At 41.6% G+C, this 19976-nt stretch overlaps 1 protein-coding gene across 1 annotated transcript in view; it reads left to right on the top strand.

Moving 5' to 3' along the window:
• The window catches only part of ABLIM1 (actin binding LIM protein 1), a 142719-nt gene that overhangs the window by 49812 nt on the left and 72931 nt on the right, over nucleotides 1-19976 (top strand). The window contains exons 3-4 of the mRNA XM_066555000.1: nucleotides 4769-4952; nucleotides 6406-6515. Coding sequence (XP_066411097.1) covers nucleotides 4769-4952; nucleotides 6406-6515 — 294 coding nt within the window. The remainder of the gene's footprint in view (nucleotides 1-4768; nucleotides 4953-6405; nucleotides 6516-19976) is intronic.

Genomic DNA, 19976 nt, shown 5'->3' with positions numbered 1-19976 from the left:
CGCAGCATTATTTGTGTCTCCAGTGCTGGAGGACTGAAGGCAGGGTCATGGCATGGGAAGCTGATCACGTTAAAACTGAGCTCATCTGAGGCTCAGAATTCACTTTTGGTTTCAGCTGAGTGAATGCTTGCATTGAATGCCCAGGGGCTGCAGTCAGGTGCCCCACTGAGGGCTGCCTGTGACACGGTGACAGCGGCACTCGGGGTGCTGCAGGCAGGGAGTTTGAAGTGGAGCATCAGGGATTTTCATGGGAAGAGAGAAAGGCCTGACTGGAGGCTAGAGGATGCTTCCCAAGGGGGATCTCAGACCAGTTTAGGAGAAGAAGAAAGAAATACAATCTAGTCTTTTGCTCAGGAAGTGTTTTAGCTGCTAAACCTTTCCTCTACCCAATGCCAAGCATCATAAAAGCAGATTTTAAGGTCACCTGTGTTTGTTCCATGTTCATGTACTTTGACTTCCCAGCAAGTTTCTTCTGTCAGTCTGCTGAAATGAGAAGAGATTCCAGAACCACTGGGAATGCTGGACATCAAATAGCTTCAATCAAAATGCATCTCTCATCAGTGTATGACAGAAAAAAATCTCCAGTGACAGGAGTGTGACAAATGGTCACTGGGATCTCTGTTAGAGCTTTTGCAAACTGCTGCATTTCTTACTGGTGCCTTGCAATCTCCCTGCCAGGGTAGTGCTGCAGCACAGCATCTGAGATTTACTGTTCCTGTGTGCTTTTCTGATGATGCTTGGATGTAGATTCATTCTTTAAATGAATAACATCATCAAGAAGAGTGTTGGTAAGAGGAGTAAAAGGCAGAAGGAGACTTGGTTAATTTGAAATGCAGAAACTTTAAAAAGAACTTGGACCTTGCTTTCATCAATGTGGGATTTGTTAAACTCTTATGTGGAAGAAAAAAACCCGATTTTCCCTGTGTATTTTTTTGGATGTAGGTGATAAACTGAAACATTTCCAAATTCCTTTCTACCTTCAAACAAGAGATCCATTATGTCCTAAGAATAACTGTTGTATGACTATTTCCCTGCTTGAAAACAGCACCATTATTCCATGAAGCTGAAAAATACAAGAAGGAAATAAAATCCCAACAGGAAATTGAATTTGCACCTTATTTAATGCACAGTAACAAAGTAGATCATTAGAATTTTCTTAATGAATAGCATTCACTTCTGCAGACTGAGAGCCCAGATTCACAGACTCTCCTTGTGTGGTTTTTTTCCTTCAGTGCTGAAACAATTTTTACTCAACATCAACATGGAGTTCAACTCTCCCTCACAGTAAGGCTATGGAGATCCTAAATAATGCTCAGTAGGATCAAATCCTACTTTTGTTCTCTTTGGAAAACTCTGATCTCTTCATTTTTGTCATCACCATTAAAACTTGGAAGTGACTCACCTAAGGAATGGTCCAGGTCCCTGGATCCACAGGCAGCTGGATTGCTCCTGACCACCCCAGATATTTCCATGACAGACCCTGGAGCTTTGGGAGCTCTCAGCAGCCCTGGCCGTATCTCCAGCCTTTTTGTGCTCCAGGGATGCAAAATAGGAGCTCCAGAGAGTAGCTGAAGACAGAAAAAGCTGGTGGGTGGTGTTTTCCTTACAGTGGGAGGTAGAACGGTATTCCAGCTTATTCCATTCACAAGAGAGGCAGGATGGTTTGTTTGGAATATGAAATTCTTTGATATACAGAGAGAAAAGCTGAGTTCTTCCAAGAGCTTTTGAAGACAATGGTTTCTTCTTTCATTTAAAGAAAAATGCTGGCTTTTTTTTGTCTCTATGCTTGTGGTACCTTAGGGAACAGAAATGCTCCCCAGAGACTCCTGTTTCAGAAGGAGGGTTTTGGTTATGAAAAACAGAATTTCTCCCATCATACCGAGCAGGAAGGATCTTGGGGAAATGTTTTTCTTCTGTAGAACTATTTCTGTGTGATGGATATTTACAGAATACCTCTTGCTTTTTGCCTTCTCAAACACGATTTGTGCTCCACAAAGTAATTCTTTCATTTTTCCCATCAGTATAGGAAAAAAGTAGTTTCATCTTTACAGTTAACTGCCATCATTTAGGTATAAATTTTTCTTTGATGACATGCTATGTGTGCCACAGCAGTTGCATAGATCACACCATCAGAATGAACTGTACATATGTTGAGTTCACAGCTGATTTCTCTTCCCTGCCTCTGCTGCTTGAGGCATGAACGGTGGTGGGCATATGGGCTTTCTTTTTAATAAAAGTCAATTGCAATTCCTCCCTTCTTTTTTGTGGTTTTTCTGCAGCGACCATAAATATGTGTGCTAAGGCAGTATGTGTCAGCTTGAGGGGATACATTGTCAGAGCCAGGACTTCTGCACAGTTGCAAAAAGAAGAAAAAAGAGCTGTTCAAATCCCCTCCCTGTTACACACCACACTGTACATGGAGTGTGGTACAGCCTTGTTTGTCCTTTCTGATTTCATCTCTGACTCAAAGTGAAAGCAGCCGGCTGGAATCGCATTTTTCCAGCCATGGCCGTTAACAGCCTGGGTGACCCTTGTTTTTCCCATGTAGCTTAAAGCTGTGATTAGTGATAGGGACACATGTGCCAAATTGACTGCAAAAATCCCTTGTAATGTGGGGTATCCAGGGCTTGTTTCTAATTCCTGCAGATTGGTGTGTGCTTCCTGCTGTGTGTGTGCCAGGGACGAGGGATCTGCTGGGGGCTCCCATCGCGGGCGCCTCTGCTTGGGCCTGCATCCGTGGCTGGCCAGGGTGGGAGGATTCAACTCAGACATTCTGAGTTATTTGCAAAATGAGTTAGAGATTGGGTAGAAAGAAGACTTCATTAGGAAAAGGGCAGTAGAAAGAGATTCTTTTTGACAATAGCAATTGCTGTCTGTAAAAGACTTGTGAAATATTTAGCCCCCTGTTTTCGTGATAGGCTTGAATCCCTGGGGGTAGAGCCTGATAACTGTGTGTGCATGAACCCTTTCCTTCCAATTCTGTAGTAGTTTTTGCAAACAATGATCTGCCACCTCTTCCTGATGCTGAAGCTGGGTTTTCAGAAGAAGCTAGAACAGAGGTGGTATTCAGAGTTGCTTTTGATCATCCCAGCTTATTAGAGCCTTGCCTAGGCAGGTAAAAGGGGCCACAGTGACCAAATAAGTTCTTCAAAAAGTGACTCTGGTAGAACTGGGGATCATAGCAAAGAGCCAGAGAGTTCATACATGCAGCTCCTGAGGCAGACCCAGCTGCACACTGAGCACCTTCAGCTTGAGGCTAAAAAATACATATACTTGGATGTTAAAGCTACAAGGTAAATTGTAGGATTTAAATAATCACACAGACACGTGAGTACTCCATAGCACTTCATGAAGTTTAGCAGCTTCCAAAGCATCTTTTAAACATTAAAGCAGAATTCTCCATTTCTACATGATTTAATGGTAAGGATCTGCCCAAAGTAACTTAGAGAAGCAAACCTATTGTAAGTAGGTTTTCCACTGGACCTCCAGTGGAAAATTGTGGTGTAGAGGTTACCTGTACATTCTGCCTAACAGGATATTTTACTCTTAATTTGAAAATAATATTTTAAACAAAATGGAGATCAGTAGAAGAAAAAGAAGGACTGAAAATGTTTGTTTGTTTTTTTTTCTGGATGTTTACCTAAAAAACAGCTTGAAACCTTTTGCAGCATTTTAACAGAGCCTTAACAGTAGTTCTTTGTAATTCTCCTCAGTCACTGATAATTGAGTTTTGGCTGCTTGTGGATTTAATGCCACCATGAAATGTAATTTGTTTGCACATGGAATATTATCACTGTCTATGCAGAAATGTGAAACTGGAAAAATGCTGGTCCTGATACTGCTTTCCTTCTAAGCTGCATTTTAGTTCTGTTTATTGTTGTTCTATTAATTGTTGTTACAGTAGCAGTCATTAGACCTCCAGAGCTGGGCAAGAGACAAAGAAAACTTGCAATTCCTGCCCCAAATGCCTTGCAATTTTAATTTTCAAGGCAGGTAATTAGTAAGATACTAGCCCATTATAACAGCACTGAGGATGAATGTTGGGTACAATATTGTGGTTAGGACTTGTGGCAGAAAGAGAAATTGAACCCTAATCTTTCTGTATTTCATATTTTATTTTTTCAAGGACTGTGTAACTGCAAGGACCTAGTGTACTGCTTATTTATTTTTCCTTAATACTCAGAATCTCTGATATTGAATATTTCTGATATTTGATCTGAAGATACTTGAATCTTATGAAGGGGGATGAGATGGCATTCCTTGGAGAGTTAGGTTAACATACTAGATTGCTGTGAAGAGTGGTTTCTCTTACTGAATTACACAGATACAGCAATATACAGAGGAGCAGGAGGAGTGCCAGAAACCAAAGTGCCTGGGAGGAGCTGGGTATAAATTATTGGTGATACAGGGGAACACTAAATAGGTAGTTTCGAGTTCTTTGTTCAACCTAAGCTAAAGGCACAGTGTGAAATTCAATCTCCCATGGCACTTTCTCTTCATGGGGTTTGGCTATTAGAGGTAGGATTGCTTTCTGTCTCTGTGTTGACCAGAAATGCCCATGCAGGACTCTGAATATTTCCTCAAAGCAAACCAGGCACCAGGTTGTGATGTGTTCTGGTTTGAGTGAATAGGCATTTTACAGTGGAAAAACTGCCAAGTCACAGAAATCCTTGACTGGCTCTTCACCCTTTTTACTGATACAATTGAGCAGCTAACATCCTTAGCAGTGATATTTTTCTAATCTGTGTGGTTTGTTTTTTGATTCCAGTGTGTGGCTGTGACCTGGCACAAGGAGGCTTTTTTATAAAGAATGGAGAATATCTGTGCACCTTGGACTACCAGCGCATGTACGGCACCCGCTGCAACGGCTGCGGGGAGTTCGTGGAAGGAGAAGTGGTGACAGCTCTGGGGAAAACTTACCATCCAAGCTGCTTTGCCTGCACTGTCTGCAAGTAAGTCATCCCTTCAAACAAAATGGCAGGAGCCCAGTTCAAGGAAAACACAAGGAAAGGTGTTGCCATCAGACTCAAGTCTCAAGACAGATTTCTCTTGCGAACGCATTCATTTTGTTATAGAAGATCTGCTGCGGATCTGACTTTAAAAGTCTTGAAAATGCCACTCATTTGTATGGGGGACATGGCTTTTTTTATGACATGTAGTTCCCTGTTCTCAGAAAGTTACTCTCATGTCTGAAAGAATTAAGTGTCAGTCTTACACACTGAGATAATGATGTGAGTTCGGGTGATCAGCCCAGCTTGGTGGGGGAAATGAAGTGCAGCAAAATTCTGGATGCTACATTTGAGCTCTGAGGACAGTCCAATGTAAGAGCATGTCCTATGGGACTATTGGGATTCCCCCTCTTCTCAAATACTCTTTCTTGTCCCCAGTAAGAGAACCACTCTTCAGTTTTGCAGCAAGTAATAAGGAGATAGCTAAGGCTCTGTGGATCAGAGAGAGGTGGCATTTTAAACTCCTATCTCTGATAAGTAGTTGAAGTACTTTGTCCTTTAGCCTGGTACATTTTTCAAGCCCTTTTTTATTAAAAGAATTCTGCTTGTTTTCTGTTTTTAAGCAGTGTGTGAATTTACTGCATTTTGGTAATCGTATAATGTATATGTTGCAGTTTTATTTCCCAGGGACAGTGTGAAACATGACATCAATTTTCTGTACATTGATTTGCATCAATCTTTTTATGTTGAATGAACAAAAGATGAGTCTCTGAAATAGATGAATGAAATTCAGTATTGCTGCTGATTTATTTTTGGCCCACTTAGAGATGGCAGTGGAAAGGAAACCACGCCTGTTAGATTTTGTTTTGTTGAAATCAGCAGTAGATTTGCTAAGCAGTTTTGGAGTGAGGTGGGGGTCTGCACTCAGCAGTTAACACTCCTTATTAAAGATTTGGAGTTACTAAATGTTGTTCATCCTCTGATTTAGGCACCAAATAAGAGTTAACAGCAATGTCAACTTCTGCCTAACACACATTCTTAACATTTATGAGTGACTAGCTCCACATTCCTTCACCAACCTCAAGAACAGTTCTGATTCTTTGAGTTCTCTTCTGTATCATTTGCTACCCACAACATCAAGCTGAGACCATCATAAATGTAGGTGTTGTGTCTTAGCAGATTTCACTGTCTCTGCTATTCAGATAAAATATGTTTGATAATATTTTTAAAATGAAAATACAAGGCAAGTCTAACCTCTGCTCTGCTTGCATCCATGGATTGGATTCCTTCCAGTGCCTGGCTTTGCCAAGGCCACATTGCAGAAACTATTTGGCCTGAGTTTCTGTAAAATATTGATTGCGCTGGAGGAAGGCAGAAAAACTCAAGGCAGGGAGAACAGAGGAAAAATCTCTGGCATAACCTTTGCAAAAATACATTTTTCTCTTGAACTTTCCAGGCGTCCATTTCCACCAGGAGATCGGGTTACCTTTAATGGAAGGGACTGTCTGTGTCAGATGTGTGCTCAGCCGATGTCCTCCAGCCCCAGAGAGCTGTCTGCCTCCAGCAGTAAGTTGCCATCTCATTCCTGAAGCCTCTCGCTTTTCCAGGCTCATCAACATTTGATTGGAACTAACATAATGCAGTCTTTTGGTGGTTTTATTTTTATTCGCATTTAGAAGAGTGAACTATGTTGAGAATTTCTGTGTTGGTTTTTTTTCTCTTCATTAAGTGCCTGTTACTACAGATGGGAAGAGACACTTAGACATTTCAATGTGAAAAAATGACTTTTCCCCAGTGACTGGATTTTTAAAAAGATTTTCTTTAAATTTTGCTTTGACAGGCACCAGAAAAGTATCAAAGTGATAAATCCTGAGGTTTCAAAGTTGGTAGGGTCTATTTCTTTAATGTATGATGGTGCAAGTTTAAGTATTCAAAAGCGGATGAAGTCAGAGGAAATTAATTTTCTTCTGCTATTTAAGAATTCAATTAAATTGTCCTTTAAAAGGAGTATCTACAGGATTATGCTTCCAGTAGACTGATGCCACAATGATACTGTGATCAGAACCTCAGGAAACCATTATAAAAGACACAGGAAGCAAATTAAAGGGAAAGATAGAGAATAAAGAAAGTTTGGGATGCAAGTTTAGCTGGCTTGCTGTTGGGTTTTAACACTTTTAAAAGGTAATTTGTAAATTACTGATATTAATCTCTGCCTCTGGTAGTTAATTTTTGTTAATCTTTGGGGGTTTCTTTCTCTGACTGCTGGATTGTACTCAGCACTCACCCAGTGTAGTTTTGTAAATCAAAATGGCTGCAGCTTTCCTTGTGACACCGGGTGGTTTTCCTTCAGGGAGAAACTGTGTATTTTCTCCTGGTACTTGGCTTTGAGATCCTGGGATTATAAAGTGCTGTGGAAAGACAAAGATGGATAATGTTTGGGCTCACTGGATGAGTCAAGTGAATCTCAGGATATCTGATTTGCCTGAGAACATGCAATCAAACCCTTAGACAAAGGGAAAATGAGAGACTTTTTTTGTTATTGTGCCTCTCTGTCTGGGAAGTAATGCTTTTCCACTATAATTGTAGATTTGCAACTGAAAATGCACAGGCCTAATCACTTAAGGAAGAATTTAGGAACCTGCAAAACGGCTTACAAGACTTAAAAGGCAACATAAAAATTCATGAGGCACTTCAGGCACCCAGAGAATCCTTCTGAGACAGAGGAATGATGTGAAAATTGATATTTAGGGGGCAAAATTGGCAAGGAACTGCAAGGCATAGGGACCTTGGACAGTACTGATATTCTTTCTGTAAGCATGCCAGAGCATAGAGGAAGCTGGATCTGGCTCTCCAAAGGTGGCACACCTGTCCAGCAGCGTGGCACTTGCCACATGCCTGACTCCAGGTGCCAGAATGCCCCTAGAAAATGTCAGGTTGGCCTTGTCTGATACTTGGCAAGCCAGGGAGCTGGATACTCACCTCCCCACAGCCATACTCTCTGCTGGGATTGCTTCTTGGCTCCCACACTTCCATAGGTAGCAAAGATTATAAAACAACATTTTGTGGGACTTGTGATGAGATTATTGGGGTTTTTAATCATAAGTGTGTCCTGCTGACAAACTGGTTTGCCAGTTCACACAGCTAGAGAGCTCCTGCTCTCAGCAGCTTAGAGTGCACTACTTTGAAATCTGGAGACACCTGTCATGGTGCATCTTGTTCTTTTATAGACAAAGACTTGCAGAAATGTGTAGCATAGAGTTTCAGGTCGTTTTAGTGCAAAACTCTCCAAACAGACAAATAAAAATGAGAACAGCTTATGTTATATGTTCAGAACTAATCAATTTTTAAAAATTCAATGAAGAATCCTCTGTCTTCAAGGATTTACCAGTTGCTGCTTTAGCTTTGTGCAAAAGTTGACTTAGATACAGAAAAATACCTTGCCAGCACAAAAAAGTTAATTTTAATTAGTGTAAAGTATTTCAGATTACTTCCAGGTTTCTCCTGCTGGCTAATACACACATATTTTTTTTCAAAAGCTTTGCCATTTTTGAAAGGATTTTTTAAAACACAAGTTATTTTAGCAGAGTCTGTGATTCACACTATGCATCTATTTCATATCCTATACTTCTCTCAGCTTCCTGTGATTACGTTCAAGTAGATCACTAGAGGAGACTTTCCTTAAAACAAGGAAAGTTTGAGGGAATTCAGTAGATTGCAAATATATCAGGTTTGATTGCTTGGTGTAATGTGAAAGGAAGCCTTCTATCCTGGAATGTCTGCATTAATGCTGACATGGCATTTTCCAGTGTCTATTACTTCACACAAATGAAAACTTACTGACAGCTTTGCTTGGATGATTGCAAGGAAAATCAAATGTGTCTGAGTACAGGGGTTAACATCTTGAATAACATGAACCTGAATATTGTTACACTCTATTCTAGTGCATAGCAGTGAAAATCAGATGGGAAAATATGAAATAATTAATTTTCTTTTTTTTTTTAGTATTAGTTGGGTCTATAATATTTATTTACCTTATTTATATTAGTAAGATATTTCTTTCACTGCACATCTGTTACCTGAAATTATAGCTATTTTCTTGAAGAACCAATTCAGTGACTCTATTTTTATTCTAAATTTTTAAAATTCAAATGCAGTAGAGTAATCATAATTTATAATTTAATCAATCCGATTCCTTGGCTACTGCTAGAAATACACAGTGCACTAAGTTTGGGATCTTCATTCATTCAGCAGGAAATCCAATAACAAATACCTGTAAATCACTTTGCAGACAAATGAAATGAGTGGTGTTTGGTTTTGTTATTGTTTTATTTCATATGACAGCTTGATAAATGCCATGTGAACTATAAAGCAAAGTGACTGGGACAGATGTAGAGCAGCACAGAGACAGGACCAATAGATAACACTGACTAGAAGTGAGGTGTTGATGCCTTGGATAGTTCAGGGCTTTCAAGATTCTGTCAAAAGACATGAAAATTTTTTCTTTGGGGCCCAATAAAGGAGTAATGCAATAACATATCCCAGTAATTGCTATTTATTTTTTAAGCAGTGCCCAGGTTTTCTGTTTGGTATCATGATTGCCTGATTTGTCCTGTCTTTAGTTCTTTGTACTCTCTGTTGTGTTCTGGCTGCATGGTAACACACTGTGTTTAAGGTCCACGTTGTCTCTCCAGAAAACCAGTTGTGCAGACACCTGTTATTTCTAAATTTTGGGCAAAACTGTAACTGTGCAGCTGCATAACATGCCTTCCTTTGGGGCATTTATCAGGGAATTCTCCCCAAGGCAGCTGGTAAATGAACTGATGCAGGCTTTGAAAATAAAAGTCTCCAGTTTAGTCAGACCTTAATTTTTATAAAGTACCACAATGGCTTCTATTTTTTTCTGGAATGCACCTGAGGTGTTGTGAGAAGTCCAGCTGAGAGCAGAGCAGCTGTACAGAGACCCCTCCCTCACTGGGGACAGGCACAGGAGGTGGTGCCAGCAGCTGTGGGGCTCGAGCCAGCACTCTTCTGGCCCAGGCATCATCTTTGGAATCCAGAAGAGACTATACATGTCTTTGAATGTAGTTTAGTCTCCCTTCCTCAAGCTGAGGTCTTTTTCCTTGGGAAATTCACTGTTCCCACAATAAAGCAATAAGAATGCTGTGCCATTTTCTATGAGGTTGAGCCCTTTCTCTGTTGGTTCATTATCTGGGTGCTGGTCTGGAAGCTTTAATTATTTCTGATTATCTGTTTGCTGGAAGGTTGGATCATTTTAGTGATGTACATGAACTTACTAAGAAATTGCATTTCAAGTGAAAAGTGTGTTTTCTGGGACAAACCTCCCCATCCAAAAGAAACTGAAGCATTCCAATCACCTAACAGGAGTTCTCATTTTGAAAAATTCATCTTTCAAAATGGTGACAAAGACTTTGACCATTGTTTCTTTTCAGTGAAATGGAAACTTGTGTCCTATAAATGCCAGTGGTGATATGTCACTGACAGATTTTATGAAAATCCTTTCGCTAGGATTTTTCTCCTGAGAAGCCTCAGAAAATAAATGTAAACAATAACGATGTGATGGCTGTGGAATGTGGTTTGGAGGTTGCTGACCAACAGGTGCATCTTTGATTGGTTCCACGTGAGTTGTTTTTACTTGATGACCAATCACGGTCCAGCTGTGTCGGACTCTTTGGTCAGTCACAAGATTTTATTATTCATTCCTTTCTAGCTTTCTGATGTCTCCTTTCTCTTTCTTTAGTCTAGTTTTAGTATATAATTTTCTTATAATATAATATAATAAAATAATAAATCAGCCTTCTGAAACATGGAGTCAAGATTCTCATCTCTTCCCTCATCCCGGGGACCCGCAAACACCACCACAGTGATACAGTTCAGAAAGGAGCAGAGGGAAGACATTTCAACTTCCCTTTCTTTGTAAGAGTCTCTCCTGTGAGTACAGAGCATTACAGTGCAGCCAAGAGGTGGACCAGAGTTTCCAAAGTGAGTGTTCCATGAATAATCCTGGTGCAGCTGTTCCCCGAGCAGCCGGCGTCCACGTGGAGATTTCACATCGTGTTTTGTGTCTTTGTTCTTGTCTGCTCTGCACATTATGTTCTGGCTCAAAGAATGTCAGCTCTTTGGGACAAATGCTTTCATGCCTATCAGTACAGAGTCTAACAGGGTTGGATTTGGCCTCACAAATGGGGATCTTTGCTCTATTGTGATATAAATAATAAGCTTAATGCCTAATGGACTTGTGGGAAAAAGGTGTCTTTGCTAATTATGCAATAGCCTTATCTCTTTGAAAAAGATGCAGGCAGTAATGTTCCCAGTAAATAAATGAAACTTCCAACAAGCTTCTGGAAATACTGAAGTAAAGCAGAGCCAACATACCATACCTGCTGAAGGAGGAGGAGATGGGAAGGAAAAAAATAGAAATCATCTTTTGCCTCACTGCCCAGAAAAGTGGCAGGAAAGTGAGCTTGTATTTGAGACAACAGAGCATCAAAATGGAGAAGCAAATCTACTTTGCAGCCCTCCTTTAAAGGCTCTTTAATTCTTAATGCAGTCCTATAGTCAGGGCATAACTGTCCTTTCATTAGATAAAAATATAAGTGATTGCTGCCAGTGTTCAAAAGTAATGTCAGAGCTGATGTATAAGCATCACAGACTTCTCCATTAGAAATCAGCTAAAATGGATGCAAAATTCCTTTTAATCATACTTCTTTGGAAAGGTCTGCAGCTTGGATTTGTAACTGTTCAGCCACATTTGAGTAATTGTTTATTATTTTGTTATTTATAATTTTTTCCTGGAGCTCCTGAAAACTCCTTCAATTCCATAGAGAATTTAAAAGTGCAGGGGAAAGTTGGCTGACTGTTGCTAAGCAAGATATCTGCAGTGATTTTAAAAGGTGTTGAGCAACATCCAACACATGATTTTGAGCTTATTCTTAAGAAATATTCTCCAGTTTCACACTGTGTCAAAGCTACACAGGTACTTGGCACAGGTGGAGATGGGCCTAGTGAGAGACACTGAGCTCACTTTGTCTTCAGGAACATTCACCCACAATATCCACAACTTCAGTGAGGGCCCTGGGGAACTTAGAGAGGCTCAACAGTTTTGGTTGTCAGCATGCATTTTTAAATTTTAATTTTTAAAATTTTGAGCCTTAAGCATTTAATATTTTTTATGTGCTGTAACACAATTTTTTTTTTCGTTTTATTCTTGGCTTGTCTCTTTACATAAGCAGAAGCACTCCCATAACTCTGGGGCATTCAAGCTACTGGAGATTCAGTTGAGGGTTTGGGGAACTTGACAGAAGAGGCACACATTGTCCCATATCTCTTTTTTTTTTTTCTGTTTACCATAGAATAAAAGCATACTATGGACATCACTGTTGATTGATTTCAAACACTGATTTAAATCTTTGATTTTAATCATGGTTTGTTCAATAACCCAGGAAACCTTGATTAGACTGACTGATTGTAACCTTGGATTACATTTAGATTTTTAATTATAAAATACTAATTGATAAACATGAGGGTACTTCATATCTGTACACATCTACTTAACCTAATATAGCTCTGCATAAAGTCATCATATTATTTAACATCTATATTTTTCCCTAACAACTATTTTTGCTAATGAGTTGTCAAACTCTATTTGAATTAAAGTTGAAATTTTATTTAGAATGCATAAAGTATCTGTGGATATTTTTTACTTTCAGAAATTTGCTAGATACATGAAGAATATAAATGAATTAAAATATATTTCAGTTTTGGAATTTATATTTTTCAAGAGTCTGTAGTTATGAAACTATTTACTTTGGATCTCCATGACCTTAAAAATTTTGAAAGTGGAACATCTTATATACCCCAATTTTGAATAGGAAAAGGGAAGCAAGTTTATTCCCTATGTTTTCAGATCCCACTCCTAACTCCAATTTATTTAATACTTTAAATTTTAAATCAAATCCTTTTTTTTTAATATTACTATTTAATTCTCTATTTTTTTAGTCTGAATTTGATTGTAATAACCTTGCAGGGCAGCTTCATTTATGTCTTAACCCACTTAAGCATATAGTGGGTCTAAAATTTTACCCCACCCCCCCTTTTAAGAATAAAAGAAGCAAATCAACGTTCATGACATGATAAAAGTTCAAGAAATTATGCAAACTCAAGCAGAGTTCCTTTCTGGCAAAAGCCATTAGATTGTGCCTAAGAATATGCAATTCTTTAATGGCACTGGCCAATGTGTATGATTGTTTCAAGATGATCTATTCCTTTGAAGAATGCTTGCAGTCTTTGAAGCATTTTCATAATTTTAATTACTTTCTAGGATTAATTTTATTTCACTTTATGTCCTCACTCAGAAAAATGGGTGAATTACTCAAGTAGTCTCCATTTGCACAGCTATTTCCTAGTTTATAAGGACTGGTATTTTAATGCTGCTTGATAAATTGTGTTCAATCCTTCCCTGGAGGTATAGAAGCTTTGTTAGAAACTTGACCCCTGGGTGATAGAGATGCAGCAGCAACTGCATTTAAAATATAGTTGTGGCAGGGCAGGAAGTGTCTGATTTATGAGTTTTCTGTCAGAAAATTCCTTTTGAAAAGTAACTGTTCTTCAGGAAGGTGTTTGCAGTCCAGTTTCCCCATTTCTTTTGGATGCTTTTGTGTTGCAGTAAATTGGACGGTACTAAATATGTGTCAGTTCTTGCTTGCCTGTGTGTAACCCCATCTTGAACTTGGCAATCAAAACACATCCATGTCCTTGGGTTTTACTGGAGGAGTGCTACTCCAGAGCTAATCCCAAAGGAAGTTCTGGGGGAGGTGCAAGGAATTCCTCAGTAAATGGGTGTTGCATGAGCAGGGATCACTAGCTTGGAGAACACAACTAGAAGGGAGATCCCCAGGGACTGGAGTGTCTGGGAATTGTCATGTTCAGAAAGCCTGCCAGGTAGCAAGTCAGGAATCAGAGGTCACTTCAAAAGAATGTGAAAAGTGAATTAGCTGTTAGCCAGACCTTAGTTTGCCATATATTATCTGGGCATGAAAAGTTTCCTAAAGGTTGTCATAAGTTTCATTCCTTTTTTTGGGAAGTTTGCACCCTGTTGGAATTGCTTGTTTTCCAAGAGTAACAGTTGAAAATTGTCCAAAATAGTCTGCAACGTGCTGTCCATGAACTGGGTATTAAACAATGAAGCTCTGAAATAATGGTTCAGTTCCCTTGGGGTACTGTGAGTGGGAATTGTGACTTTGAATTCTGAGTACTGAAATGTGGTAAAAGAAATGATGGGATAAAAGACTGACCTCAGCTTATAAGTACCTGGTCCTGGTTTATCCTTTAGAGTACTTTTACAGGTGGGGCTCTGGGGGTGCTGGGATGGGAAGAAACCCCAAAATTTTATCTTTCTTTTATAGGACAATTAAAAACTCTTCTCTTTCATTGTGTATGTTTGCTCTTTCTTCCTCCTCCTGTTTCATCCACCCTCTTATTCTCAGTTCAGATACCTGTGTGAAAGATTGGGTTGAAGAGGGAACTGGGACTGGTTAACATGGTGATGCAGTTTTTTCAGGGACAGTCTGCTGGAGTAATGTGTCAGAAGGTCATTTGGTTTGGTCTCCTTTGGGAGTGAGGAGTAGAAAGATGTGGAAATGAGGAATTGCCTTTCTCTGTTAAACACTTAAATCAATACAGACCCAACTGGGGGTGGGGAAGAGCATTCAACCTTCTGAATCACTTCAAATTAAATCAGGTGATGAAACAGCAATTTGCAGTAATCACAGAATCATTTAGGTTGGAAAAGATCTCTGAGATCATTGAGTCCAGCTTACACCCCAATACCACTGTGCCAGCCAGACCATGACACTGAGTGACACATCCAGGCTTTGCTTAATCAGCTCCAGGGATGGCAACTCCAGCACCTCCCCAGGCAGTCCATTCCATTCCAGTGTCTAATCACACTTTCTCTGAGGAAATTCTTCCTAATGTCCAACATAAACCTACCCTGGTGCAATTTAGATCATGCATAAAGATATTAAACAGGACTGGGCCCCATCCTGGCCCCTGGGGGACAGCACTAGTGACTGGTCTAATGATACATCCAAGATGTACAACAATGTGTGCCTTAAACAGACAAGTCAGTGTTGGGCACTCAGATGCTTCCAGGGACCTGTGCTGCAAGCAAAGAATGCCAGTTCATGCCATTGGGATTTCTTTCCCTATTTAATCAACTAAAATAGTTTTATTTTCTCTAACTACTTGTTTTGAAAATATCAGTTTTTCCCAACTTGCCATTTATAATAAACTGTCAAAGCTATACTGCACTTCCCATGGGAAATTTATTTCCCTCCATTGTATGAGCCCAGCCTCTTATTGTTAGATTTCAAGAGTACAAGGCTGCTTATGTGGGTTTGTTTTGCCTTCAGCAAAAGGGCAATAGTGAATTTGTTCTGACAAACATTTCCCATCCTTGCAGTGGCAAAGAGAAGGGGTTTGGCAGCAGATTTCCTGAGTTACATGCTCAGATTGAAATCCTGCACGTAAAATTCCCAATATTGTATGTCCTTCTTTGACTTCCAGAACTTAGCACAGCCTCAATGACCAAATGGTTATGCTTTAAACTTTGAAAATGTTTGTCATGCTGTGAACATGGTGAGTTTGTATTTTTAGCTTTGACAGAAATACCTTGAAGATCTGGAAAAGCCTGCATGATATCATCAACCCTTTCAATTTTAAAGCAAGGCTTTAGAAGGTGTTGCCTGCTCTGTTGTTAAAGGGTGACTGAGAAAAAACTGTGGTCTCCCCACCTCTATGAGAAATTATAATTGCACAACCTTCAAATTGCCACAGAAGAATTACTGGGATATAAGTTGTTTTTCAAGGTGACTAAGAGCTATTTATACTTAAGAGATTTCTTGACCTTGACTCCAGTGATCATATTTGCCTCTTTCATCACTTTCAAATCACTGGCTCTTTAGGTCCAGCTATGTTTGACAATGTATTTCTGTGTAAGTCCAATGAAAACTTATTGTTTAAGTATTAAAATAATAACAAAAATCCCCCCAATTCTTCCCTGCTTTTCCTGTTTCAGAACAGAAACCTGCTGGTGCTGTCTCTGTAAAGCTCACATATCAATGTTTGGTAAGGAGGGGAAATAGATACAGAGAGTGTAATAAGAGTACAAAATACCTGTGACCTGTGGGGGTTGTGGCAGCCTCAGACTTTATCTGTTAGGTATGTGATGGCCATCAGGAGTGAAATGAACTCCTTGGTGACTTATTTAAATCAGACTGCTATTAGCTTTGTTCACAGAGCTAACCCTGCATGGAGCAGAGCTGGTGTAATCATTCACATGACTTTGCATATCCCTCTTTATGAGGACAAAAGCACACAGAGATGGATTCTCCTTCAAAAATCATATGGGATAGGCAGAGAATGTGGGATGAAGACATATTTGCTATTAAATTTGTAAAGCAATCCATGTGGGAGTGAGTAAAGTGTGCTGAGGGTTAATCCCAGAGCTGCATCAGCTCTGAGCTCACCTGTGCACTATTGGCTGAGAGCAGGGGAGGGAGGCAAAGGCAGAAAATCCACTGCTTAATTTAGACAGTGACAAATGGCTTGCTGTGCAGGATGCTTCACTCCTGGATGTCTGGGGTGGTGCAGATGCTAAAAAGGGAAACACATTTTCTCATATCTTTACAAGCAAGGTGTCATGGGTGGCAGCTCAGCCTGACCTGTGTCTTTTAGTGGGGCTGCTAAAGGTGGTGGCAGAGTGGAGGTCTAAATCATACATTATATTATAGTGGTGTGCCCTGTCCCCCCACTTTCCCATGCTTTTGGGCTGGCTGACTCCACAGCACAGTTCTTTTGTCCAGGCATTTTGTTTGTACCCAGCCATGTCAAATGTGACCTATATCTAAGTGCATATGGGAGCTGTACTGCTCTCTCTGCATTTTCACCAGCACACTGCACTGTCCGCCTCCTCCTCTGTTATCTTGGCACTGCTGAATGTGCCACGTGCAAGGAATGGCAGTAAGGAAGGATCCAGGTGATGTGGCAAAAAGAAAATGCAAGAAAGCTCAGATTCGAGGGGTGCAGTCTGTTGGAGCCAGGTGAAGCCAGAGAGCACCATGGGGGGAACCATTGTACACAAATTCAGGAAGGATTGTCAGGTTTTTCAGTCTGCTCTGGCATATGGTTGTGGACCTCTGTTCTTACCTCACAGCCCTTTTATTTGCAGCAGGTGCCAGTTATAGGTTAGACTGATACAGATTGTGCTTAATGTGATACTGAGATCCTGCCTGCAGACCCTGGTGACATTCAGCCAAGGGCTTAAATGTGCCTCATGCAGGCCTGAGATCATAATGGCTTTTATTTGTAGAATTTGGATGAACAAATGGTCTTTTCTTAGCCCAGCCCAGCCCTATTCACTTTCTATTTTAGGAGATAATGATAATTGCAAGCTTTCCATGTATATACCAACAGTTTTGTCAGAATTAAAATCAGATTTATTTAAAAGCCATTTCAGACTAATACAGCAGTATTGGGCTATTAGTTTACTTTGCTTCTAGACATTCAATGTGTCTGTTGTATTAGCAGCATGGAAATAATTTCCTTTTGCAAAACACTTCAAGGAACCCAGAACGAGTGTAGATGTCACTGGTGTTACAGAATAATAAAAGGATGTTGCCCACCCCTGTATTAAACATGAGCACAATACTAAGTCTGGTGCTCAGACTTACTGTGATTTGGCTTACAAAGAAGCAATTAAACAGTCAGAGGTACTTCATGGATCCCTGCTTTCCCCAGGTATCTGGTTTTGGCATCAATAAAGATGCTGGGTTAGGTAGACCTTTTGTGTAAGGCAGTTTCTCTCTTCCCACTGCCTTGAAAATTAAGTGTTTTAAAAATCTCTTTATTGATTCAATTTCTGAGAAAATCCAATTTCATGAAAAATGTTTCCCGGACAAAAATGAAAACAGCATGGAAAATACAGCAGGTTTTTTGAGGGAAAATATCTCAGGGAATGCATCCCAGTGTGCCAGGCCCCAGGCTGGCTCTGGAGGAAGCCAGGAGTGCTGGGGGCTGAGAAATGGGCGCTGTTTTCAAACTGAGCTCAGCACCCACTGGGACTGAGGACAGGACCCCATTTGCTCTCACAGTCCAAGCCAGGTTGCATGGTTTCAGATTCAGCTGAAGGAAATGAGGGCTGGAAGGGTCCTCAAGGGGTGATGCAGTCTCCTCCCCAAACCAAGGTGAGATCAGCGTGCCAAAGCCTCTCTGACACGTGTTTGTGCCTTCCTCTGCCTGTGCTGGAAATTGCAGAGCCTCCCTGCCTTGGTGACCTGTGCCAGCCTTTGCTGTCACCCCAGCCTGGCATGGAGCCTTCAGCTGTCATGGCAGAACAGAGGGATGCATTACATGGTGTCACTCCTTGTCATTTCATCATTTCAGCTTGTAACATAATGTCCTCTAGAGCAAAGTCCTGGTATGAGGACATCTCAGGGCTGCTTTTCAAGTCCCAAGTCGTGTCAAAAGTGTGTGACTCACATTTTGTCATAAGGTACCACTGTGCTTAGTGCCCCTCCCCTCCTTTTTCAGGGGATTTGAGAAGAAGAAGAAGAAGAATGCTGATAGGAAGAGGGACATGCAGTGGTGGATTCCTGGATTGCAGGAATGTGCAGCATATATTTGGGGTTCTTTTGGCCCGTTATCCAAAGTCCTGCCCTTTAGTCAGAAGGGCTGACTCTGCTCCCATTATCATTGTGATAATAAACTTGGACTTGCCCTTCAGCAAGGCATGGTGTTGCCTGGGCTTAAACCCATCAGGAGATGAAGGTTTTTGGGCTGTGCCTGCTCAGTCAGCTTGAGTGTTGGAGCCAGGGTGATGTAATCCCTGCTGCCTGGGCTTTACAGCTCACATTGCTCACTTCTGTTTGTCTCCATTTCTTTGGATTTGTTGTTGTTTCAGGCATTCACCAAAGGAGCACCAAGTCTGGGGATAGTAACACCTGGGAAATCTTTTGTTCCAGGCTGTCTCTGTGGCTTCCATGAGTGGCTCAGCTGATGGGCATTCCCTTTCCACTTCACTGGGCTTCCAGGCCCTCCCCTGCCCCAGTCCTTCTGTCCCCTGAGGCTGGGCACAGCAGCACAACCCTTGCAGTTCAGTGCTGCCTGCCACATCAGTCTCTTCAGATCCTACCATGTGCTGGGCTGTCCCTTAACAGGAAATCTTTTTGAGTATTTTATGTTTGAAGGGAGAGGAATGGAAGCTTGGGGCTGAGCTAGAGAGCTCTGATGTAACATGAGCCATTGTGGCACCCCTGGGACAGAGTGCTCCTGGCTTCTGCTTCCCTTTCTGCCATCAGGGTCCTCCAGGACTGATTGCAGTGAAAAGTGACCACCAGGAAAGTTCCAAAACTGCTGAGCCAGAGTCCTTTTGCCAATTAGAGACCAGGAGAGCTTCAGTTTCCCATAGCTGAGGGGGGACAGCAACACACCCTCCCTGCAGTGACAGGGCTGCCAGCCCTGCCCTGGGCTGTCCCTGCAGGCAGGTGTGTGCCAGGGCTGTCTCTGCAGGAGGGTGTGTGCCAGGGCTGTGCCTGCAGGCAGGTGTGTGCCAGGGCTGGCCCTGCAGGCAGGTGTGTGCCAGGGCTGTGCCTGCAGGCAGGTGTGTGCCAGGGCTGTGCCTGCAGGCAGGTGTGTGCCAGGGCTGGCCCTGCAGGCAGGTGTGTGCCAGGGCTGTGCCTGCAGGCAGGTGTGTGCCAGGGCTGTGCCTGCAGGCAGGTGTGTGCCAGGGCTGGCCCTGCAGGCAGGTGTGTGCCAGGGCTGGCCCTGCAGGCAGGTGTGTGCCAGGACTGGCCCTGCAGGAGGGTGTGTGCCCTGGCTGTGCCTGCAGGCAGGTGTGTGCCAGGGCTGGCCCTGCAGGCAGGTGTGTGCCAGGGCTGGCCCTGCAGGCAGGTGTGTGCCAGGGCTGTGCCTGCAGGAGGGTGTGTACCAGGGCTGTCCAGGCAGGTGTGT

The sequence above is a fragment of the Molothrus aeneus genome, chromosome 8 (genome assembly GCF_037042795.1).
Source record: "Molothrus aeneus isolate 106 chromosome 8, BPBGC_Maene_1.0, whole genome shotgun sequence".
In the NCBI taxonomy this organism is placed as follows: Eukaryota; Metazoa; Chordata; class Aves; order Passeriformes; family Icteridae; genus Molothrus; species Molothrus aeneus.
The sequence above is the reverse complement of the archived record's forward strand: the minus strand, read 5'-3'. Positions and strand labels throughout refer to the sequence as shown.